This window comes from Malaclemys terrapin, chromosome 23, assembly GCF_027887155.1.
Source record: "Malaclemys terrapin pileata isolate rMalTer1 chromosome 23, rMalTer1.hap1, whole genome shotgun sequence".
In the NCBI taxonomy this organism is placed as follows: domain Eukaryota; kingdom Metazoa; phylum Chordata; order Testudines; family Emydidae; genus Malaclemys; species Malaclemys terrapin.
The window spans coordinates 5,077,345-5,102,961 of record NC_071527.1 but is presented as its reverse complement, the minus strand read 5'-3'; the positions used below and the strand labels follow the sequence as shown (position 1 = coordinate 5,102,961).

Below are 25,617 nucleotides of genomic sequence, written 5' to 3'. Positions count from 1 at the left end.
ACATGGCGGGAAGGAGAAGAAAAGAGGCAGGAGCATAGTACCTGTAGGTACTGTGTATAGTACTCAACATTTCAATGATCCCACTTTGTATTCAATGAGAATACAATTACTGTAATCATCAGAAGATATAGAACAAGTAATATTGCCATATACCAATACAGGAAGCTGTGTTGCTCCAAGATTATGTAGGCTCGGATTTTCAAAGGAACCAAAGGGATTTTCATGCTCAACTCCCACTGAATTTCAAATGGAAGTTGGGTGCCTAATTCACTTAGACACCTTTGAACGTCCCAGCTGTAGAATATGTCTCATACTTCGATGAATTTCTAAAGAAATTAGGTCTTATCTAATGCAGCTCCTTAGTAACACAGCCGGTTTATGGGATAATTTGTTTCTTTGTTTTGCCCCAACAGGATATGTTCAAGGAACACCGTGAGTGTAGGTATGTAAACTGGGGATTTGTTAGGATTGTTTTCTTTATTCTGCGAGAGTTACTGAGCTTCGGTTTCCTCGCAGCTGCGGTCACCAACTCCTGCACTGGTGAGGATTGTGGGATAATCAATCTGGTTCTGGCTCTTCAAGTAGAGGATATAACTCTGGGTGTGGAAGCTATGGCTCCTTAAGTGGGGGAACGCCCTCCAGAAGTTTAGGAGTCCGCCCCAAGAAGGGTTGTCAGCTCTGTAGGTAGGTGTTACATCCCCGAAGGCGCAGACTGGTCTCCACCTGGAGGGTTCAGCTCCAGAAATGGAGAATGGAGCTCCAGAAGTGGAGAATGGAGCTCCAGAAGTGGGGGTTACAGAGCCAGAGGTAGAATCAGCCCTCAAGATGAATACATTCCCAGGAGCCCACACGGGCATGTACAGCTGGGGCTTCATGGCTATTTTTAGCCACTCCAGGTAGGAGTCCATGAATCTACCATTTGGCTGCCTCTTGCCCACATTCTGACAAGGCATTTGCCCCTCCAGAGCTTGGTTTGCAGTGTAGACAGGCCCTCTGTTGCTTTTTATAAAGGCATCGTCTGTGGTACTGAACCACCTTTCTGTGGACCTGCTAGGGAGGATGCATCGTCTCTGGGTTTTCTTACACTAGCAAGTTTATAGATCAATCTCTTTATACTGTACCAGGAAACGTCTCTTGATAGCACCTTCCTAAGTGGTTTGGAAAGTGAAGCTATAGGCTGGAGATGGGATGGGGTTGTGAAGAGTGTCTCTCTGTCGATGTGACGCTGGGTCCTTGTCCTTAAAAGTATATAGGCACCGAATCCCCATTGATTTGTATGGAAATTAGGCACCTAAATATTTTTGAGGATCTGGACCCTAGGTACTAAAGTTGTTTACAATCTGTTTACCATGCAAGGAGTAACAAGAGAAAGATATCTCAATTGTCAAGCCACATTTTGTTTGTACCCAAGAGCGCTTAATGTGGCATCCTAGCAGCGAAACTCCTCATTCTGTTGTCCTTTGCTGTGTGATGTATTTCATGTACTTTTTATGTGTATAAAATTGTAACATCATTTTGCTGATTTTTAAAAGCTCAAAACTCCTGCTGTGCCTCCAATAAACTGCATATAGAATTCATGCTTTGTCTCCGATTTTGTTTTTAACTAAACTTTGCAGAAGATTATGTCCGTCGTATCTACTCCCCAGACTGAAAAGGTACCATGATTTGTCTTTGTATGTACTGTAAGATTTTCAAAAGCAGCTAAAAGTAAGGTTCCAACTGCCACTGAAACCCAATGGCTGGACTACATGTACCATGAAGCACCATGGTCTCCCCTCTGACTGAGCTACAACTGTGCATCATGGAAATCTCTGTATGCAATGCATTATGGGAGAGGTAATCCAGTCTCCCCATAGAAGGAGAATGTGGGCAAGAGGCAGCCAAAGGGTAGATTCATGGACTCATAGATTCCAAGGCCAGAAAGGACCATTGTGATCATCTCATCTGACCTCCTGTAGAGCGCAGGACAGAGAACCTCCCTTAATAATCCACAGAGAAGATCTTGTAGAAAAACATCCAATCTTCATTTAAAAACTGTCATTGATGGAGAATCCACCACGACAATGGGTAAATTGTTGCAATGACTGATTACTCTCACGGTTAGAAATGTACACCTTATTACCAGTCTGAATGTATCTAGCTTCAATTTGCAGCCATTGGGTCATGTCCTACCTTTCTCCGCTAAATTGAAGAGCCCGTCATTAATTATTTGTTCCCCATGTACATACTTATAGACACGTAGATACTTACGTAACTCCCAGGAGACATCGCTGCAGCATTTCCAAAATTGTCAGGTTTTGGGTATGTTGTGATGAAAAGTTGAAATTTTCCCAGAAAAACAGTGTTGATGGAAAATTCTTACCCAGCCCTAGCTGTGTGGTTGATTAACATTTCAAATTCCATGAGATTTGCTCAGCTCTAAGTGCAACCTGCATTGCTACCCTTAGGGCCCGATTTCCAATTAGGCACAGCTGGCATGTGCCTCGGGGCACCTGCGTTCTAGGGGCGCCTTACCGCTCTAAAACTGTGTGCAACATAAAGGTCAGCTATGGGCATGGGGGGCGCTGAAGATGCTGTGCCTAGGGATGTATAAAGTGTAAATCCGGCCCTGGCTACTTTTTGTATGTCCCGCTCATATCTTGGCACTAACCCGCAAATGCCACTTGGTCACTGGGTAAATACTAAATGAAGCAGACAGTGGATGTAGGCCCTGACCTGACCAAATGAGCCAAAAGACCTTTCAAATTCCTGTGCACAAAAAGCATGCTGACAAAGAGAACTGAAAAGTGAGTTATTTAACCTGGGAACCATTTCAGGAAAAAATTCAGGATAAGGGGGGCAAAGTGGTGTCAGCATATAGAACATCCTATGCCATTATGGTATATTCTGAAGTGGAAGATGTAATGGAGCATATAGACCTTTGTAAAGTAGGAGGGGAAGACCACAAACCAAGATCTGGAGGGGCAAATGCCCTCCCATGTCCCATAGCAAGTGATGTTACAGGGACGAGAAGCTGGATATGAGTCAACAGTGTGCTCTTGTTGCCAAGAAGGATAACGGCATTTTGGGCTGTATAAGTAGGGGCATTGCCAGCAGATTGAGGCACGTGATCATTCCCCTCTATTCGACATTGGTGAGGCCTCACCTGGAGTACCGTGTCCAGTTTTGGGCCCCACACTACAAGAAGGATGTGGAAAAATTGGAAAGAGTCCAGCGGAGGGCAACAAAAATGATTAGGGGGCTGGAGCACATGACTTATGAGGCGAGGCTGAGAGAACTGGGATTGTTTAGTCTTCAGAAGAGAAGAATGAGGGGGGATTTGATAGCTGCTTTCAACTACCTGAAAGGGGGTTCCAAAGAGGATGGATCTAGACTGTTCTCAGTGGTGGCAGATGACAGAACAAGGAGTAATGGTCTCAAGTTGCAGTGGGGAAGGTTTAGGTTGGATATTAGGAAAAACTTTTTCACTAGGAGGGTGGTGAAGCACTGGAATGGGTTACCTAGGGAGGTGGTGGAATCTCCTTCCTTAGAGGTCTTTAAGGTCAGGCTTGACAAAGCCCTGGCTGGGATGATTTAGTTGGGGTTGGTCCTGCTTTGAGCAGGGGGTTGGACTAGATGACCTCCTGAGGTCCCTTCCAACCCTGATCTTCTATGATTCTATGCCCTTGCTCACTAATATGAACTGAATTTACCATGGGCAAAATATAAAGGTAAATAAGGACTAAAGATGAGTGCTTCTCTGTAGTGCTTTTGAGAAAATGGCGCCGTATTGTTAACTATCTGGAGATTATTAAGTATCCCAATTCCAAATAGACGTTGTCTTGTAACAGAGAGATTGGCTCCTCCATAGAGAGTTGGGTGAATGAATGACTGACCTGGCTGTTTGGTGGCAGCTCTGAAGAAATGAAATGTTCCGTTTGAAATGAATCTGAAATGTTTGGTGAATTGAGAAGGTCTGTTTCAGAGTGAGGATTCGAATCTGGGTGTCTCATCTGCCATTAAAGGGTATTAACTACTGAGGTAATAAGGAAGGGGGGGAATAGTAGCAGTTGCAACACCACCACCGTCTCTTCCTCCCCCTCTGTTTTAGACTAGATGAAACTATTCATGTCAAATTTGTGAAGAGTTTCAGGTCAACCAAAACTGCATTTTTCATTGAATAACCAATTTGTCTAAAATTTGTTGTCACCTCTTCCTCCATCTACCATAGTCAGTGTGTCCTGAAAACACCTAAGAGTCATAGGCCTTGTCTACACTACGAGAGTAGTTCGATTTTACTTAAATCGAATTTTTGGAATCGATATTGCAAAGTCGAACGTGTGTGTCCACACTAAGGACAGTAATTCGACTTTGTGAGTCCACACTAACGGGGAAAGCGTCGACATTGGAAGTGGTGCACTGTGGTCAGCTATCCCACAGTTCCCGGAGTCCCCGCTGCCCATTGGAATTCTGGGTGGAGCCGCAAATGCCTTCTGGGTAAAAAAAAGGTGTCCAGGGTGCTTTTGGGTAACTGTCGTCATCCGTCCATCACTCCCGCCCTCCCTCCCTGAAAGCGCCGGCGGGAAATCAGTTCGCGCACTTTTCTAGTCAGTGACAGCGCGGACGCCACAGCACTGCGAGCATGGAGCCTGCTGCAACCATCACTGCAGTTGTGGCCGCTCTCAACGCCTCGCAACTTATCATACACCTTTCCCTGAGGCAGATGCAGAAAAGTCAGGCGAGGAGGCTACGTCAACGCGGTGATGGCCTGAAGTCTGAGAGTAGCACAGACCTCTCAGAAAGCAGGGGACCCAGCGCCGAGAACATCACGGTGGCAATGGGTCATGTTGATGCCGTCGAAAGGAGATTCTGGGCACGGGAAACAAGCACTGAGTGGTGGGACCGCATAGTGCTGCAGGTCTGGGATGAATCCCAGTGGCTGCGAAACTTTCGCATGCGGAAGGGAACTTTCCTGGAACTTTGTGAGTTGCTGTCCCCTGCCCTGAAGCGCAATGACACCCGGATGCGAGCAGCCCTGACTGTCCAGAAGCGAGTGGCCATAGCCCTGTGGAAGCTTGCAACGCCAGACAGCTACCGGTCAGTCGCGAACCAGTTTGGGGTGGGCAAATCTACCGTGGGGGTTGTTGTGATGCAAGTAGCCAAGGCAATCGTTGATGTACTGCTGCCAAAGGTAGTCACCCTGGGAAACGTGGAGGCGATCATAGATGGCTTCGCAGCGATGGGATTCCCAAACTGCGGTGGGGCCATAGATGGAACTCACATCCCTATCCTGGCACCGGAACACCAGGCCAGCCAGTACATTAACAGAAAGGGCTACTTTTCCATGGTGCTGCAAGCACTGGTGGACCACAGGGGACGTTTTACCAACATCTACGTGGGATGGCCGGGCAAGGTTCATGACGCTCGTGTTTTCAGGAACTCTGGTCTGTTTAGACGGCTGCAGCAAGGTATTTACTTCCCGGACCACAAAATAACTCTTGGGGATGTGGAGATGCCTATAGTCATCCTCGGGGACCCAGCCTACCCGCTAATGCCCTGGCTCATGAAGCCCTATACTGGCGCCCTGGACACTGAAAAAGAACTCTTCAACTACCGGCTGAGCAAGTGCAGAATGGTGGTGGAGTGTGCTTTTGGCCGTCTCAAGGGGAGATGGAGAAGCTTACTGACTCGCTGTGATCTCAGCGAAACCAATATCCCCATTGTTATTGCAGCTTGCTGTGTGCTCCACAATCTCTGTGAGAGCAAGGGGGAGACCTTTATGGCGGGGTGGGAGGTTGAGGAAAATAGCCTGGCTGCTGATTACTCACAGCCAGACAGCCGGGCGATTAGAAGAGACCAGCGGGAAGCGCTGTGCATCCGGGAGGCTTTGAAAGCAAAGTTCCTGAGTGAGCAGGGTAACCTGTGACTTTAAAGTTTGTGTATTGAGAAGCTAAACCTGCCCCCATTTCTTTGCCCAGTTAATGTTGACTATCCTATCCAGTTACATACCCCCTTCACCCCACTTCCAACACACATTTCAAAATAAAAATAGTTCTACTTTGTTAAAGCACACCGTTTTCTTTAATACTGTATTCGCGGGAATTTTTTAAAACTGGGACGCAGACTGTGGTGCGGAGCGGGTGTACTGTAGTGGCGCGAATGCAGCTTCTAAACTCAAGGATTGACAGGCTCCGCTGCGGTGGGATGGTTGTTTCAACGGAGCCTGTCACCCCTCCTGATAGGGACTGTGTGTATGGGGGGGTCTATGTGACTTTGTGGCAGGGGGAGGACGGTTACAGATCCCCTGCTGTGTGGCTCTGTGATCCTGCCTAAGGACCGCCGCTTAAGATCTGTAACTGCCCTCCCCTGCCACAAAGTCACAGAGCAACCCACCCCCCACCACATAACATGAAAACAACCTCCCAGACTAACCAGGGTAACTAGTCACTGCATCACTGCACTATGTATGTGCCCTGCTGCTGTGCCTGCCCCCGACTATATACCCTGCCAAAGGTGACTGTCCTGTCGAATTACCAACCCCCTATCCCCCCCTCCTGCAAAAGAACATGATGGAAACAGTAGTTAACAGAAACGTATTTTTTATTATCAACCAAACATGGAACTGGGAAAGTGAAACTTGGACGGGGGCTTGTGTCAGGCGGGAAGGAAAGAACTTGTCAAATTTTGGGGAATGAGAGCTTTCTGCTGCTCGAGCTCTCTGCAGGGGTGGAGTGAGAGTTAGCAGGGACTCTGCCGCCTCTCCTTCTGTGCACTTTGGGTGAGGGGAGTATGGGACTTGGTGGCGGGGGAGGGCGGTTAGAGATGGACTGCAGCGGGGCTCTGTCCTCCTGCCTCCGTTCCTGCAGAACATCCACAAGGCGCCGGAGCGTGTCCGTTTGCTCCCTCATTAGTCCAAGCAGGGTTTGAGTCGCCTGCTGGTCTTCCTGATGCCACCTCTCCTCCCAATCCATGTTGGCTTGGTGCATTCGGGTCAAGTTCTCCCGCCACTGGGTCTGCTGTGCTGCCTGGGCTCTGGAGCAGGCTATAAGCTCCGAGAACATGTCCTCCCGTGTCCTCTTCTTCTTATGCCTAATCCGCGCTAGCCTCTGGGAGTGTGATGACAGGCTAGGTTGTGAGACAGTCGCAGATGGGGCTGTGGGAATGGGAAAAAGGGAGTGAATTCCTCAGAAAGATAAATGTAGTTGTGAACAAAGAACATAGTCTTTCTCTGTTAACAAGACCATGCACAGCACCTATCACATGCGCACTCAGCACAAGGTCGAATTCTCGGCCTTCGCATTCAGTGCCTGGGGTCTTCTACAGCACATTTGAGAAGCCTCTCAGGAGAACGGAATTTCTGTTGCAGGCAGACATGGTAAGCCGTAGACTTGTGGCAGCTTAAAACTTTAATATTAGCAATGGCCTCATTTCACATTGAAATCAATGTCGGTCCCTGCTGCCAGCAATTCGGCAAGCAGGAAGTCTGCTCCTGTCCCACACCCTCGCGGCTGTCCCCGGGAACGATCCCTTTCGGCTGCCCCTCTCCCGCCTCCACCGCGTGGCTGCAAACCAGCGGTTACAGTTCTGTAAAGGAACGGCAAAGCAGTCCCAACACTAACATTCCCCTACCTCATTCAAAGCAGGTCATCATGAGCGACATCACCCTCATGAGGATCTCTGACAGCGAGAAAGAGAGAATGCTCCGGGAAAGCCTGCAAAGACCAGGGCCGTATGCCGCCATGCTGTGCAGAGCAATGATTCCAGAGTACTTGATAGTCTCGTGGCGTGGCAACGTGTCCTACTACGGAGGACCCAATAAGGCCGCTCTCCCCAAGAACCTAATGCAGCGGATTTCCAATTACCTCCAGGAGAGCTTCCTCGAGATGTCACAGGAGGATTTCTGCTCCATCCCCGGACATATAGACCGCATTTTACTGTAGCTGCTGTAGCAGTGACTAACCAGTAGAGCGGCTTGGGCAGGACAATCATGCAAAACCGGACATTGCTAGATTTTTTTTCAATAGTTGCACTGCCCATGACTGAACCGTTAAGCTAATCAAACTAATCATGAGAAACCCATTTTTTAAATTGTTAATATTCCTGTTCTGTTACAAATAAATGTTTAGATTTTTACAACACTTACTGGCTGATCCTTCCCCAGATTCTGTGTCCGGGGTAACGGCTGGGGAGGGTTGGTAGGGGATCTCTGTAAGGGTGATGAAGAGATCCTGGCTGTCGGGGAAATCAGCGTTGTGAGCGCTGTCGACTGCCTCGTCCTCCTCATCTCCTTCCTCATCTTCCCCGTCCGCTAACATGTCCGAGGATCCAGCCGTGGACACTATCCCATCCTCAGAGTCCACGGTCACTGGTGGGGTAGTGGTGGCGGCCGCACCGAGGATGGAATGCAGTGCCTCGTAGAAACGGGATGTCTGGGGATGGGATCCGGAGCGTCCGTTTGCCTCTTTGGTCTTCTGGTAGCCTTGTCTCAGCTCCTTGATTTTCACGCGGCACTGCGTTACATCCCGGCTGTATCCTCTCTCTGCCATGTCTTTAGAGATCTTCTCGTAGATCTTTGCATTCCGTCTTTTGGATCGCAGCTCGGAAAGCACGGACTCATCGCCCCACACAGCGATGAGATCCAAGACTTCCCGATCAGTCCATGCTGGGGCCCTCTTTCTATTCTGAGATTGCACGGCCATCACTGCTGGAGAGCTCTGCATCGTTGCCAGTGCTGCTGAGCTCGCCACGATGTCCAGACAGGAAATGAGATTCAAACTGGCCAGACAGGAAAAGGAATTCAAATTCAAATTTTCCCGGGGCTTTTCCTGTGTGGCAGTTCAGAGCATCCGAGCTCGTACTGCTGTCCAGAGCGTCAACAGAGTGGTGCACTGTGGGATAGCTCCCGGAGCTATTAGCGTCGATTTCCATCCACACCTAGCGTAATTCGACATGGCCATGTCGAATTTAGCGCTACTCCCCTCGTCGGGGAGGAGTACAGAAGTCGAATTAAAGAGACCTCTATGTCGAACTAAATACCTTCGCGGTGTGGACGGGTGCAGGGTTAATTCGATGTAACGGCGCTAACTTCGACATAAACGCCTAGTGTAGACCAGGCCATAGAGGAGATAGCTTTTATTCTATGTAAATTCTTATACCGCCTTCCAGTAGTGCATTAGTCAACATGACTAACATCTGCCACATGTAGTTCGTTCTCTTTCTGATCTCCCCTCTCCTATCCCTGGGGATAATTGCGTGGTTTTGTTTTGAGAGGGGTTTGTTTGATAGATCTCTGTAATGAGAAGATTGACAAGTTGACGGGGCTGTGACAGGGAGACGAGATGGATTTGAGTCAGAGATGCTTAGTGCAAAGCACTCTTTGAAGCCATGCCTTCAAATTACCCGTCATCAAAGTAGGTTTTGGGAGAACCAACGGTTGGATTTCACAGAGGCTTTGTGAGACAACTTAATGGAAACTTTCTGTTCCCTTTCCAAAGGAGCCACTGAATCTGCCAAGCCTCGAAGCAGGGACTGTTACCTAGCAATAATGTTAATCAAGAAATGGCTGGGTATCCTTGATGTAATATTTTGGGGAAGACGGTCACAACTGAAAAGGATCTTAATATCTGGATTCAATATTTGAAGCTAAATTCCCATAGGAACACTCGAGTGTCTCAGGCCTTGTCTAAACTACCACTTACTTTGGTATAACTTATATCACTCAGGGGTGTGAATAATCCACCCCCCTGAGCGACGTAAGTTACACCGACTTAAGGGCCTGTGTGGACATGGCCTGAAATACTCATGGAGGGATAGTTATTGTGCTGACGGGAGAGTGCTCCCTCGTCGGAATGGAGCATTTTCACCAGACATGCTACAGCCGATGTAGCACTTATAATGTAAACTAGCCCTCAGTGGGAATAGTGTTTAAGCTCTAATTCAGCAAAGCACTTAAAACATTTTCCTAACTTTAAGCAAGTTCTTGAGTCCATCCCTATACAGCAGCTCATGCTTAACTCCCATGGAACTCAAGCGCATGCTTTAAGTTTAGCATGTGCTTACGTGTTTTGCTGCATAAGGATGGAGTTAAGTAAATGCTTAAAAGCTCTGCTGAATCAAGACCAGTCTTACAGCCTGGTATTCACATCTCACCAATGAAGAGGAAAAAAATCATACATGTACTGTCGTTCTTCAAAGATACTAGTCAGCAAGGATACAGAACACATGGAGGCAAAACCCGAAAGTACATTAAAGAAAAATGTGGCTTCAGAATTTTACTAGTTCTGAGCGTATGAGGATAAATAAATAGATATAAAACACTATTAAAACGCGCCCTTCAAAAAATGACCTTGCATAAACTTCAAAGGAGTAAATGTTTCACACAGTGCTCAGGGCTTGGATCACATGACTTTTATGAGACAGCAGTTAAAAACCTGAAGTGCCACCTTCAGATGTTTCCTCTAATGTACCAGCAGAGCAATCTAAAATCAGAGTCACTTGTGAGCATATGAGGAAGGAATCAAATGTTGAACCATACACTGGGAACTTGCAGCTCAGACTAAAAAATGTTGCACATGTAGAAAGATATAAGTAGGCTTGGAATGATTCAATTTTTATTGGTAAATGTCAATAAACATTGATTTCCCTGCACACACACACAGACTGACAACAATATTTCCATCAATAATATGACAATATAGGTGCTATTTGAGAACTTATTGGAGTTTGATGTAAGGATGTTTACTTGGTATAGTTTGACATACGAGGTGGACAGTTTGTGTTTTAATGGTTATAAAGCTTTAACGTTTTGAATCTCAGTGAATATGGTCATTAAATAATTGTCCAACCCACCATTGTCTGACTCTCATCTTCATGTCCCACAACTCTGAACACGTACATTGATAAAACTAGAAAAAATGCTTAAAATACGTAAGTTCATGCAACCGTGAAAATTTAAATTGATAAATATCTAAAAAAGCTTAGAAATAAAGATCGATATTATCTGTTGAAATTATTAAAAAAAAATAAAAATGGATTCTGCCAAGCCTAGAAAATATATGGAGATATACCTGTCTTATAGAACTGGAAAGGACCCTGAAAGGTCATCAAGTCCAGCCCCCTGCCTTCACTAGCGGGACCAAGTACTGATTTTACCCCAGATCCCTAAATGGACCCCTCAAGGGCTGAACTCACAACACTGGGTTTAACAGACCAATGCTCAAACCACTGAGCTATCCCTATGAGTTACGGGAGTAGAGACCCCAGCTCATGGAAGGTAGGGAATTGGGAACCTTTTTATCACTTTAGGTCTAGTTTGATGGCATGATACAGAGCTTGTTAGAGATAAAGGGCAGATGATGTTGCGATTCAAAGCCAGGGTGGTAACATTTCTACTGACTGCACTCGATCTGTTTTCACAGTCAACACCCAAAAGTCCTATGCAACAATTGTGCCAAAACTCTACTCGAAAAAACAAAGGTGTTTCTGAATTTTTCCCTTTCAAGTTACTGACATGAGCTTCAGCTACTTAGGAATTCCCTTGATTATAATTACATTCAATACTTTTGAAGTTAATTTCATCCAGCTGATTAAGTTTGTATAGCAAGATCTACAGGACTGGAAAAATAATTACATTATCTAGATAGGATGTACAAACCTTCTGAGCATGGTTTTTCCTTAATAACACATCTTCCTTGCCTATACACACGCCCATTGAAATGTTCAGAAAATTCAAAGTCCCTTTAAGGATTTTAATTGAATGACACAAACCCTCTCATTAAAGAAATTACAATAATTTAACGTCAAAAGGGTGTGGCATGCAGAGCAAGGGAAAAAAATTAGTTTCAGATACAATTTTTCAACAGATTTAAAACTTTTCATTCCATTTTGTTTATTGAGCTTCTCCAGAATTCTTGCTTGAATTCTAGGAGTGTGCCAGCCAAATTACATACAGATATTGAGACTGAAAAGGCACAATTTCTCCCTGACAACTGCCACCCAGGCATGTAGTCTGACGATACATGCTCTGCTGGGTATGCCCAAGATTTCTTCACGTGTCCTGTGTTGCATCCATAGAGGCGTAAGAGCATGTGTGCTTATAACAATCCATTCAATACCCCACACTACTCTGCTTTGATATGGATGTTCTCCTTCTCCCATGAGTTGATCATTGTACTTTTTGCCAGAAGCTGGGAATGGGCAACGGGGGGTGGATCACTTGATGATTCCCTGTTCTGTTCATTCGTTCTGGGGCACCTGGCCTTGGCCACTGTCGGAAGACAGGATACTGGGCTAGATGGACCTTTGGGCTAACTCAGTCTGGCCGTTCTTGTATTCTAATGTACTGTGCCTACCGGCAGAATCCAGCTGTTTGAGAGATCCTGAAAAATGGACCAGTAACGTAGACCAGAACTCTGTCATGGTATCAAGTATCAGGGGGTAGCCATGTTAGTCTGTATCCACAAAAACAACAAGGAGTCTGGTGGCACCTTAAAGACTAACCGATTTATTTGGGCATAAGCTTTCATGGGTTAAAAAACCTCCCTTCTTCAGATGCGTCTGTCATGGTAGGCACTGCATTTGTAGAGCATCTCGCACAAGGGGATCTTGGTCCATGAATGGGACTCCTAGGAACTATAAGAATAAATAATAACAAGAAGAACATTCTGCAGCCTGTTCTCTTATATCATTAAAAAAATAAAACTGTGGTGAAACTCAGCTGTAAATAAGCCACGAGGAGTCCCTTGACTTGTTTGGCTAAACTATAATTAGACTTTAAGGAAGCAGAGTAATTAATTAAAATGTAAGTCCTGCAAGTGAAGCTTGCAAGCAAAGCATATATTTTAATTTCACATTTATTTCATGTGTAATAGAATGTTTGCTCTGTTTAGCTTCTTTATAAGCCATTTCTTGCTGCCAGGCAAACCAAACCCACAATCTATAAATTAATTTTATGCATCCCATGCAGCTCCTGAAACATATATAAGGTGAAATTCCTTAACTCAATTCAAAGGAAAGCTCTTTCCTTCACTGTCTGCTCTTCTCTTGCACTTGACTGCTTTGCTGATTCTGCTCCATTCTCACTCCAAGCAAGCCACCATGAATCGATTGTGTTTCTCGTCTGGTTCTCTTGGTGGAAGAAGGTGCTTCTCTTCGGCTTCTGCCGTTTGTGGCCTCAGCGGAGGCCGAACCAGCTCGGGCTCCGTGTCCTGGCCTGCTGGAAGAAGTGAAAGCGGTGGCTTTGGCAGCACAAGTCTCTTTGAGCTGGGTAGAAGTCAAAGAATTTCCTATGGTGGAGGCTATGGTCTTGGACACGGTGGTGCATATGGTGGTGGGGGGTACTGTTGCGGCGCAGGCTATGGCAGCGGTGCGGGCTTTGGCAGCCATTTTGGTGTTGGCAGTGGTGCAGGTTTTGGTAGCTGTGTAGGCTACAGCAGTGGAGGCTATCGGAGTTCCTCTGGTTTTGGAGGTTACTCCCCCTACCATTTTGGAAGTGGTGTACGTTATGGCGTTGGACATGCAGGTAGAAGTGAGGGTATCCAAGCGGTGTGCATCCATCCGGAACTGTTGAAGCCTCTCTCTGTGGGGGTTGACCCAGAAGAACATAAAATACGATCCCATGAGAAGGAGCAGATAAAATGTCTCAACGACCAGTTCGCCTGCTTCATTGACAAGGTGAGAGTATAAAGCGCCTTTCTTTTTCTTGATACTAAAAAACAGAGATAAGACAGAGCTTCGTATTGGAGATCCAAGCTTTCCCAGAGGCCAGAGGTGTTCCTCTTTGGTACATTTAGCTTGGCCTCTGATGGCCCATGAGGTGTAGGAAAAGTTGATATTAATATGATAGGGTTAATTTAGTTGATATTCCTTTCCTTCCTAGACAGAAGAATATCCAGGAAGCCACAGTATCTCTTAATGGTTCTCTGCTGAGAAAGAATCAATAGTAAAAAATTGATATATCAAATGCCACTCAGACATGATGGTTATGGGTAGCAGTATAAAATCCTAAAATAGAATAGGACCAGTGACACTTTTCTATCAAAGCACAGTGTTTTAATGGTTTGTAACTAGGTATGTACCAATAGCCCTCACGGACACGGAAGGAATTTTATGCTCTTAAGTAGTATTTGTGCTGTAATATGTGGAAATACACAGGGATTTAACTAAAACAAAGTAGTTCTCTTTCAACTTCTGTGAATCTCACCCCGGGAAAGTTGATTTAATGTAGTTATTTTGAGGTTGGATGCATTGCAAATTTCATATTCATGATTATTGTTAAGGATAAAACCAGCTGCATTAAAGTAACCTGGAAAGGAACAACAATGACAACAAAAAAAGGATTTCTGCCTTTTTGTGAAGAAGGCCAAGGTGGTTGTGTTTTTCAGCTTCTTTGATGAACATCAGCAATGTTATAGAATATCAGGGCTGGAAGGGACCTGAGGAGATCATCTAGTCCAAGCCCCTGCTCAAAGCAAGATAAATCCCCAGTTTTTTTTTTTTTTTTTTACACCCCAGTTCCCTAAATGGCCCCCTCAAGGATTGAACTCACAACCCTGGGTTTAGCAGGCCAATGCTCAAATCACTGAGCTATCCCTCCCTTAAATCTTTTCTCCCCTGGGGTGTTTTTGGGAGCACTTCTTGAATGACTCAGTAACGTGTAAGAGGAGCTTCTTTATTACTATCATTGAAAATCAAGAGGTGACTGAACCACGGTTTATGAGAATCTTCACAGAGAGAAAACAATCTAGCAGAGAAAGGCAGAACTAGAACCGATGGTTGGAAGCCGCGGCCCTAGACAAATTCAAATTAGAAATCAGGCACCAATTTTTAACCAAGAGGGCGATTAGCCATTGGAGCAAACGATCACAGGAAGTGGTGGATTCTCCAACTCTCGATATCTTTAAATCAAGACTGGATGCCTTTCTGGAAGATATACCGTAATCAGACACAAGTGTTGAGCTCAATATAGAGATAAGTGGTTGAAATGCTTTGGCCTGTGTTTTACAGGCGGTCAGACTGGATGTTCAAATGGTCCACTTTGGCTTTCAAATCCATGAATCTATGAAAAGGTCGAGTTGTTGCTTGCTTTACCAGGACCGCTTTTCTCTGCAGGGCTTTATTTAAAGAAGCATTACCCATAAGTTTCTAAGCAGTGTGAATAAAAATCACTTCCTCTGTCAGGCCAGGTCTACACTACAGGCCTATACTGGTATAGGTATGTTACTCGGGTGTGAAAAATCCCCTTTTTATGTTGGCGGGAGAGCTTCTCCCGTTGACACAGCTACCCCTCTTGTGGAGGTGGATTATCTACACCGAGAGGAGAAGGTCTTCTGTCAGCGTAACAGCGTCTTCACTTAAGCGCTACAGTGGCACAGCTGTGCCGATGCAGTGTTTTAATTGTAGACCTGCCCTCAGTTAACAAGGTTTAATGTCTTTCGGAGGCTTTTAGAAGAGTTAAAACAATATTGCATCTTTGGCTTTCAGGTCCACTGCCTTGAGCAGCAGAACAAGGTGCTGGCAACGAAATGGGATCTCTTGCAGCAGCATGCCGTCCCGGCAAAGAGAGACCTTCTCCCTGTTTTCGAGAATTACATCTGCCAACTGAAGAAACAGCTGGAATGTTTGTTACATGACAGGGCGAGACTGGAAGATGAAGAAAAGGCCGTCCAGGACTTGGTCCATGAGTACAAAAGCAAGTAAGTGAGACGGTGAAGTGGATAAAAGCTGTATACTAGGGCTAAAGCACCATAGTGCGTGCTGGAAAGGAACAGGGAGAGCTACTCACCCACGTTTCAGTCAAGAAACTCTAAATCCCAAGCCCTCCTTTCCTGTCAGCTATTCTCCAATATCAGAGCTACAGGCTCATCTATGTCCACCTCCTCTTCAGATTCTTAAAGCCATTCTTGACTTGAACTTTCACGGCTGCTGTCAACCCCACAAAAACTACAGCCGGTGTCATTTCCTCCCTATGCCTTCCTCCTTATTGTCACCTCATTCATCCTACCTCCCAGCAGGTAGCTGGGTTGCAGGTATTGTTATTGTTGTGCTGGAGCTGCCTAGAAGCCCCAGTCACAGACCGATACCCTATTCTGTTCAAACACAGAAGCTGGGAATGGGCGACAGGATGGAACCCTTTGATGATTGACTGTTCTGTTCATTGCCTCTGAAGCACCTGGCATTGGCCACTGACAGGATACTGGGCTAGATAGACCTTTGGTCTGACCCAGTATAGCCGTTCTTATGTTTTTATGTTCTGAAAAAGATGATTGTTGCCCCAAGATCTTACCATCTAGGTGTCTCGGCTCTAGCTGCTCACGGTTCCACCAATAAGGAACACCAGGCTCTTTAACTTGTTTTGTGATGGTTCTTTTAGTCTTTGCTTCTTGGTTGCTATGGGTGCAAATCACACCTGTGCAGAGGGCCAGCGCAAACCCTGCATGTGATTTATGGCTTGTTTCAGGCTGGGATTTTCAAAAAGGATTAAGGGGATGAGGCCTTTGGAAATCCAGCATAAGCACTCAGACTAAATCTTAAATGGGCCTCCCTGTATAAATTTACATGGAAATAGGAAGACACCGAGATGTTCAAACCCACGACAATGTGGGAGGCCACCTCAGAGATTTATACAGCTTGTAAATGCTGGGCCTGATTCACCTCTGTGTTACTCTGGTTTGACATCAGTGTAACTCCACTGAAATTAGTGAAGTAAGGGTATGTCTACACTACCCACCGGATCTGCAGGCAGCGATCGATCCAGCGGGTGTCAATTTATCACGTCTAGTCTAGACGCAATAAATCAATCCCCGAGCGCTCTCCCGTCAACTCCTGTACTCCAGCGCCGCGAGAGGTGCGGGCAGAGTCGACGGGGAAGCGGCAGCAGTCGACTCACCGCAGTGAAGACACCACGGTAAGTCGATCTAAGTACGTTGACTTCAGCTACATTATTCGCATAGCTGAAGTTGCGTAACTTAGATCGATCCCCCTCTCCCCACCCCAGTGTAGACTGTTGGGAAACTGTAGGAATACATTGAGGCAGGATCAGTATTTTTGTCAGAAACAATAATATAAAAAAATGAGCAGGGTACAAAATTAATAGGGAACGGCTTTGTTTGTATCGCACTTCCTGTCTTTGCTAATGGCTTAGACGACAGAGTCAAACCTTGGCTCTCCTTTCTTCTCATAGATACGAAGGGGAAATCAACAAACGCACGCACGCAGAGAATGAGTTTGTGGTGCTCAAGAAGGTAAGTCAGGCTACGAAAGCGTGAAACAAGACAAAATTAGCTGTTTTGGGCATTTCACTTTAAACTCGGTCCTAGACCAAATCCTCAACCAGTGGAAGTGGTTGTATTTCAATGGAATGATGCCAATTTAAATCAGCCGAGTCACTGATCTGCAACAGGGTTTAATAACATACTGAATCGAAAGGTCTTTGAAATCATTATACTTGAGGAAATGAATGGGCAAACCTTGCCCTAATGTTCTCCTCACACCTCTGCTTGATGGAGAACAATTGGTAAAAAAGGAAGCATATTTTAAGCATCAAGGGAAAATTATCCATTTTTCTTGCTTGCTTCCACTTTGGAATCAGCAGATGAAAAATAATATTTTCAGTATTCATTTTGGACAATCACTAATCGGTGTTGGGTTTTATTAAATCACGTCTAGGCATACTTTACCCTGTTTCAGTGAAGAGGGATGAACTATTAGACGATCTTTTGGGGAACTTTCCAGCCCTACATTTCTATGAACCATGTGATAGAGCTGGACCCTGGCCTTAAAAGGCCAACAGAGTTTCCCCTGGAGGAGGGAAGTTCTTTGCTGCCATAAATTCAGAGCTGGCAGCTGTGTCAGCTTGTCCCTCCCCACGTCCTGGCATGATGGGGGAAAGAAGAGTGGGGGTGGTAGAGCAGAACTCAACCAGGTAGATTCTCTGACAGTGGTAGATGCCTGAGCAGTCGAAGGGCTGCCCTAAATGATGCAGGGGCTTGGGTATCCCCTACTCAGGTGCCATATTAATCCCCTGATGGCATCCCCCGAGGAGCTCAAACACAGGGAAGAAGAGAGCCTGTAGTGCCTGGTTCTTATCTACACCAAAGACCCTTACGCCACTCTGACAGTGTAAAAGGGCCATAATGTGGCAATGAATTAGATCTACACTTGATATAAGGCGCATTTATATGGCCACATTGGTGTAAAGTGACCTTTGTGTGACCAGGCCAACACTGTTTGTAAAAAAAATACCATCATCTTTCCATGGATTTGGAAGATATTTAGTTTTTTCCCTATAAGACGTCAGAGGGTCCTGAGGAAGCCTCACCTCTGACACGACATGCTCCAAAAGCCTGACCAGAAGACAACTGCGGGTGTTGCCACTGTTGCTATGTTTCTCCGTGTTTGGATCAATACCATTTCTGATTGCCTGGGGCTGCTTTTCAGGATGTGGACTGTGTCTTCATGACCAAAGAGGAGCTGGAGGCCAAGCTGTTGCAGCTGAGGCAACACTTTGAGTTCCTGAAATGCATCTTTATTGAGGTAGGTATTCTGCCCATTCTAGCCACTTGGAGATTGGTCCCAATGCAATATTAATCAATGACTTTTCTGAAACCGCACTCAGGGTTGTTACGATGAAGCCTAATGCAGGCAAAATAATTTTCTTTATAACATTTCTAACCCTGTGGCCACTCCCAGAAAACATTATCAATCACTCTACATACAAGATATTTCTTTATAAATAAGAATTATTATATTAAAAAAGCCACGTGCTTTCAGACAAGCATGGAGACAAAGGGACAGACTGTCTTGCCTATATCTGGTTGGGAAATCGGGTTTATTTTTGCATGGAAAATTTTGACTTTTCATTGAAACAGTGACAACCAAACAACTTTCAGCCCAAAACAGTCAAACTGAAAAATGTTTGGAGAAAAACTTCTGAAAACGGTCAGATTTTCAGTGTTCCAACTGATATATATATATGGGAAACAGCTACTTTCTGCTAAAAAAGTTTGTTTAGCCAGAAACCCAATTTTCCATCAGAAAAAGTTTTGTCTGAAAATATCCAACCAGCCCCAGCCTTGGACGTTGTGTCTTCGTGTACCCTTGTGCATAGTGAGTTTGAATCATAAGGGTAGCATTTTACACCCAGTTTCCATTGACTTAAACTAAATGATGATACGAGGTGAGCAGTAGCAGCGTTTCAGGCCCAATGCCTTACAAAGCTCACAGTCTAAAGAATGGCAAAATAAATAGTAGCAATATTGTTTTGTAAATCTCTGCATTGGGATTTCTCCATCCTTCATCAGAAAGTCTCACTGTGGCAAATAGGTTCCATCCACCAGGCCTCACACCCGGCAGTAGCTGGGAACAGACCAGCTACCGGGTAACTCAAGCCTTATTTCTGGTTAAGGGAAAACTCTTTTCTTTGCGGCTTTATTTACACGTTCAGAGTTTGGCCAAATAAATTAGGGGCATGCTTCTTGACAGAACACATGGGAGTGTGGATGAGGGGATCTGTACGTGAAGGGGCCCCAACGTTAATACCTGACTGAGACTTTATGCAACTTGCAGGAGAGAGCTCAGCTAGATGGCCAACTCTGCGATACCGCCGTTGTTTTGGAAATGGACAACAGCCGAGACCTGGACCTCAGTGGCATTATCCACAGTGTTAAATGCTGTTATGAGGAGATCGCTCAAAAGAGCAAAGGAGAAGCTGAGACGTTCTACCAAACTCGAGTGAGTAATCACAAAGCTATAGTGTATGGAGATAAAGCCGTAATTTTGTCACTCTACCACTTCCACAAAATCATGAGCATGGGACAATTTCTTTCTCCGCAACGTACGATACATGCTGACAAAACATCTTCGCCCTGCTCAGTTGCAGTGACACGTCTTCTGAAGACGTGATGCACATTGACCATCCACCTCTACAATCTGCTTAATAGCTAGAAGTGGGATATTTATGAAAAATAATCAACATCCATCATTTTAGAACAAAGCAGTGATCGATAACTGGGATGTTCTTTCCCGACCTTGATATATCATTAATTATTATTATTATGAAGTCCCAGTTATGGATCAATACGAACACATAACAAAAAGACAGACCTGGTCTCGAAGAGCATACAGTCTAAGTTACTTAACTTTGGGCCCATCTATGAATTCCAGAGGACGCCTTGCCTTGTTTACACTCATATCACAGCTGTGTATTTTCCCATGAGCAGAGGTTTCTATGAGACTCAAAACAGCTGCCGCCTGTCTTGGAATGGATGATGATTAATGTATAGCCATTATCTTGTTCTGAATACTAGCTTGAGGAGCTGAGCACCAACAGAGGCAGATTCTGCGATGACCTGAAGAATATCCAGGGTGAAATAGCAGAGCTGAAACGGCTGATCCACAAACTGCAGGGCGAGACTGATAAAGTGAAGAAAGAGGTAGGATCAATTTGTTTGCTTTCTCCTGGATTGATTGCTCTTGCCTTGGTGTAAAATTCACAGCTGTTCAGAGGACCGGCACAAGATCTACAGGCCAGTTAAGTGCCAATTCAGAATAATCCCTGATGGTTGACCCTCTGCACAGGAGTGAATTTCAACGGTGGCAAGTCTATATGGGCCAGGAATCAGCTGGCAGAGTTCAGCATAACTCCATCGACTTGAATGGAGTTAAACCTATTGACACAAGCATAGGATCCAACCCATGGACCCTGTTCTAAAATCCAATAGCAATATGACTGGTATATACTCACCTGCTCTGTTAGCTATTTCAAACCTGAGTTTTACTTGCTCACTTCCTTACCATTTACTTGGGATAGGTCATAGAAGATGCTTGGTGTTGTTTATTATTGGTATCTCAGAGGTGCCCCGAGGGGCTTAATTGGGAATCGGGACACCATTGTTTCAGGCAGCGTGCTTAGCGTCTTCAGGTTTCTGGTGCTAATGCTCACAGAATGTGACCTGAAAGCCGGCGTTGCATGAATGCTCGAGTTTGCAAGCTTAATGTTGATGTTCATTGCTAGTAACACTTGATCTCAGAAGAGAAGGCTGCAGACAAAAAAAGACAGGTGGTGGAAGCACATCTGAAACGGATCGATTTCAAGATTCAAATGGGCATTTAGAAAAGAGGTTTGCAGTATGGTGAAGAGCTGCACAATGACCCTTTGGTTTCCCCCCTCTCACCCCTTCACAGATTGCCTGTCTGCAGACGGCCATTGCTGACGCTGAGCAGCGAGGCGACTGCGCCCTCAAAGACGCCAGAGAGAAGCATATTGATTTGCAGAACGCCTTGCAGAAGGCCAAGGACAAACTGGCCTGCATGCTGCGGGACTACCACGAGCTACTCAACATCAAGCTGGCCTTGGATATTGAGATAGCTACATACAGAACAATGCTGGAAGGAGAAGAAACCAGGTAAGTACCTCATATGTATTGTAGCACGGTAACATTTCAAGTAGCCCCAGTAGCGTTTGACGGGAACAAAGTTAATACAATCAGTAAGAAAGAAAATGAATAATATGGCAACATCCGGATTCAGGACACGGTCTGATTTATGGAGGAAGAGTTTGTCCAAGAGAAGGAGTTGAGTTCTTTAAAGATAGTAGGGGTAAAATTTTCAACAGCATCTAAGCGATTTAGGAGCTTAAGCCCTATTTTCAAAAGTGAGGTAGGCACTTAAGAGTCTAAGCCCCATTGACTTTCAATGACTCATAAGCTCCTAAGACTGGAATTTTCAAAGGCGCTTAATAGAGGCACCCAATTCCCACTGAATTTCAATGGGATTTTGGTGCCTAAATACCTGGAAGTCCTTGGAAAATCCCAGTCTAGGTCACTTTTGAAAATAGGATTTAAGATCCCTAATTATCCAGGCATGCTTGAAAATTGACCTGAGGTCTCATTGGCTACAGATTGCTAAATGCATATGAGGTCATTTACCTGTATTGTTTTTCTTTCCTTAACAGGATATGTACAGGGAACCCCACGAATGTCGGTAAGTAAACTGAGGATTCACCTTGTTTTGGTAGAAGTCATGTCAGATTTCTTTAAGAGCTTCGAAGCTGCTGTTTAAGTGACTGAACATCTTTTTTTCTCCCAGCTGTGGTCAGCGGTGGCCATACCATCGGGGATTGCAGAGCCGGCTTTGGAAGTGTTTGTGGACCTCTAAAGGGCGGATTCAACCATGGAATTGGAATCTTTGCCTCCAGTGATGGATTCAGCTCCAGAAGTGCAGAAGGCATCTCCAGGATGGGAGGTGGCTATGGCACAAGGAGCGCCGTCGGCTCTTCAGGAAGGGGATATAGTTCTGGAGGACTAGGCAGTGGTGGAATTGGGTATAGCTTGGGAGGATTCAGCTCTGGAAGTGGGGGATACAGCTACAGACGTGTGCTCAGCTCTGATTTTGCAAGTTCCGGGGGGGTTGGCGGTCACGTGGGTGGAGTGGGCAGCTCCGGGAGTGCAGGCGCCGGAGGTGATGTGGGATACCATTCCTCAGGCGGAGTCAGTTCTGTGGGTGGGGTTTGCAGCTCTGGAGACGTAGCCTCCTCTGGAGATGCAGTAGGGAGCTCTGGAGGTGCAAGTGGAATTCATTCCTCAGTGGAACATTTTAGCTCTGGAGGTGTCGGCAGCTCTAGTGGTGGAGTTTATAGCAGCGGCGGTGTAGGAAGCTCTGGTGGTGGAGTTTATAGCAGCGGCGGTGTAGGAAGCTCTGGTGGTGGAGTTTATAGCAGCGGCGGTGGAAGTGGAGGAGCATACAGCTCGGGTACGCGCATGGTATCAGTCAGCTCTTCAAGCAGAAGGATCATCCGATAAAAGTCCAAACGCAAAAGTCTCCTTTGCTGTAATGAAAAGTATTTCCTGCCTTCTGACAGCCACATGCATCACCAAACCTGTCATTGACAATAACCATACATTAAAGAAAAACCTGTGTCCCATGCAATTCGTATGATCAGAAACCACATTCTTCGAAATGCCCCTTTTAGAGAAACTTTACGCAGTGCTAGATACGATCTTTTTCGTTCAGTGAGTCTGTGGCTGTCTATAGGCAGTATCTTGGCTATTAAACCAGGCTCCTTTGCCTGATAATTTTGCCCTTCTCACTCTGGGTTTTCTTGCATTAGCTACACTTGGGATCACATAGCATTAGGACCCAGAATTTTCCTCCTCCTATGGTAAAGCATTTCAGCCAGGGAAGCAGTGCATTAACCATTCAAGATCAGACTGCAGATATCACTTAGCTTCTCTTATGACACCAGGAATCAGTTTTTTGTTGCTTTTTTTTGGTGAGGGTTAGCTGGTTTTGATCAGTTTGCATAATCACTGCCATTACATTTGCTGCATCCACTCGGTGACCTTTGCTAAAACTGATCGTAATTACACCAGAGATAAGCATTTGTCTGCTTCATCTACAGTTAAATGTCTGTGTTGTTATTCCTGTGTGTATATTGGATGGAAAGGTCTTGTGCTTTTTCTGTATATACAGTTGGAACACCATTGACTGTCCTTTGCTTATTATCGAGCACTCTACACTCTCTGCTGTATCTACAATAAACTGAATGCATAATTCAAGCTTTGTTTCTGAAGGGTTGTTTTTTCTTCCCCTCTGAGGTTTCAAAATATGTTAGTAGTTGCTCATGGCCAAACAGAAAATCCCAAATGGGTCTGTGGCAGGACTGGAGTAAAACCCCTTTGAAAGCCCCGCTAAAATGCTGGCTAAGCTCCGTTTTCTGGTAGGGAGGCCAGGTGTGGGGACCCAGGCAGTCAGCAGAGAGCCCAGCTGCAGGCCCTAATGAGGATACGTCTACACTACCCGCCGGATCGGCGAGTAGTGATTGATCTATCGGGGATTGATTTATCACGTCTAGTGTAGACGCGATAAATCGATCCCCGATCGCTCTGCCGTCGACTCCGGAACTCCACCACGGCAAGAGGCGGAAGTGGAGTCGACAGGGGAGTGGCGGCCATTGATCCCACGCCGCGAGGATGCGAAGGAAGTGATTCTAAGTGGATCTAAGATACGTCGACTTCAGTTACACTATTCTCGTAGCTGAAGTTGTGCATCTTAGATCGATTCCCCCCCCCCCCAGTGTAGACCAAGCCTGAGCTGAGTAGTGACAGCTGGGCTGAGGACGGGCGGGGCTATAAAAGCCGTGGGGAAAGCTCAGTCAGGAGGCTAGCCCGGGAGAGGATAGGACGGTTGCATCTCTGTCTCCTCACCAAAGGAAAGGAGCCTCATGGGCCAGGAGACCTTGGGAAGGGTCTGACTGGGGATAGCTGCTGGGGGAAGACGGGGGACTACACTGTTGCACTGTAAATAAAGACACAAGGGTGAAGCACTGAAGAAGGTGTGAGGACTGTTTATTTAACCAGCCAACACAGGGCACTGGCACGAGGGGGTGGAAACCTGAGCGGACCCTGTGACGTGGTCGTTTTGTAAATAGGGGAAACAATTTTCAAGAGCACCTGTAGGACTAAGGAGTCTGACTTTCAGCGAGACTTTGGAGAAGATTTTCAGAGACACCCATTAACAGCTAATGTTTGTTAGATGTCTCTTAGGGTACGGTCCAGACTACCCGCTGTATCGGTGGGTAGCGATCGATTTATCGGGGATCGATATATCATGTCTCGTTAAGACGTGATATAGCGATCCCCGAACGCGCTCCCCGGAACTCCACCGGAGCGAGTGGCGGTAGCGGAGTCGACGGGGGAGCCGCGGCCGTTGATCCCCCGCCGTGAGGCCCCAAGGTAAATCGATCTAAGATACTTCGACTTCAGCTACGCTATTCCCGTAGCTGAAGTTGCGTATCTTAGATATCTACCCCCCACCCGCAGTGTAGACCAGCCCTTAGAAAATCTCCCCCGAGATTCTAAGGCCCAGATCCACAAGGGAACTTAGATGTTGCAACGCCTAACTTTTAAGTGCCTAGAAAATCACTGGAGTCATATGATCCACAAAGCCCGAGTGAGGTGCCCAGCTCCTATACAATGAATGAGCTAGGCGCCTAGGAACGGGAGCCACAAAAGCCAGCATGCTAGGCCGGGAGTTGCCCAAGCTAGCCAACGGGTGATGCCGACCAGAGGGGTATGTCCTAAGCCCTGCCCCCCTCTCAGAGCTAGGCACCTATGTCCAGGCTGCAGGGAGGCGCCTGTCTCTGCTTGTGAGCCACAAAGGGGAACCCGTCTCCTGGAATCAGGCCTCTACGCCATTTCTTGCAAGATAGAGTTAGGCACCTGCTCAATTCCACACAAAATGGAGGGGGAGTTTGTGGGGGTAACTTCCCTTTAGCCTAGGGGTTAGGATACTCCGCTGGGATGTGGGAGAGCCCAGTTCAAACCTCCCTTCTGCCTGATGAGGAGAAAGGATTCGTGGAGGGATCTAGAACCTGTCAGAGAGGTTAGGCTCTGGGATATTCTGAGCTGGGTGCTTCTCAATCTCACCTGGTGAAGCTGTTCTGCTTTAATTGAATCATTAACGAGGCCAGAAAATGCATGAGAACAACTCCATATAGCCTGGAGAATGCAACCAATCTGGGGAAGAGCCCTCTTCCAATGCCTGCTCTTCAACAAGCAGAGACCACCCAATACTGTGGGGGGCAGAGTGAGGGGAACCAGCTTCAGCAGTGTTACTGATCATGCTCGGTACAAGCCAAGCAGC

General features: G+C 46.0%; 1 protein-coding gene across 1 annotated transcript; it reads left to right on the top strand.

Annotated features, from left to right (window-relative positions):
- The first annotated feature begins 13,001 nt into the window (after positions 1 to 13,001).
- On the top strand, positions 13,002 to 23,531 carry LOC128828404 (keratin, type II cytoskeletal 1-like). The gene is made up of 9 exons (XM_054013067.1): positions 13,002 to 13,650; positions 15,460 to 15,671; positions 17,159 to 17,219; positions 18,415 to 18,510; positions 19,543 to 19,707; positions 20,283 to 20,408; positions 21,160 to 21,380; positions 21,929 to 21,957; positions 22,063 to 23,531. Exons 1-9 carry the CDS (start codon positions 13,075 to 13,077, stop codon positions 22,773 to 22,775), a joined length of 2,199 nt encoding a protein of 732 aa, XP_053869042.1. The 5' UTR covers positions 13,002 to 13,074; the 3' UTR covers positions 22,776 to 23,531.
- Positions 23,532 to 25,617: the final 2,086 nt, after the last annotated feature.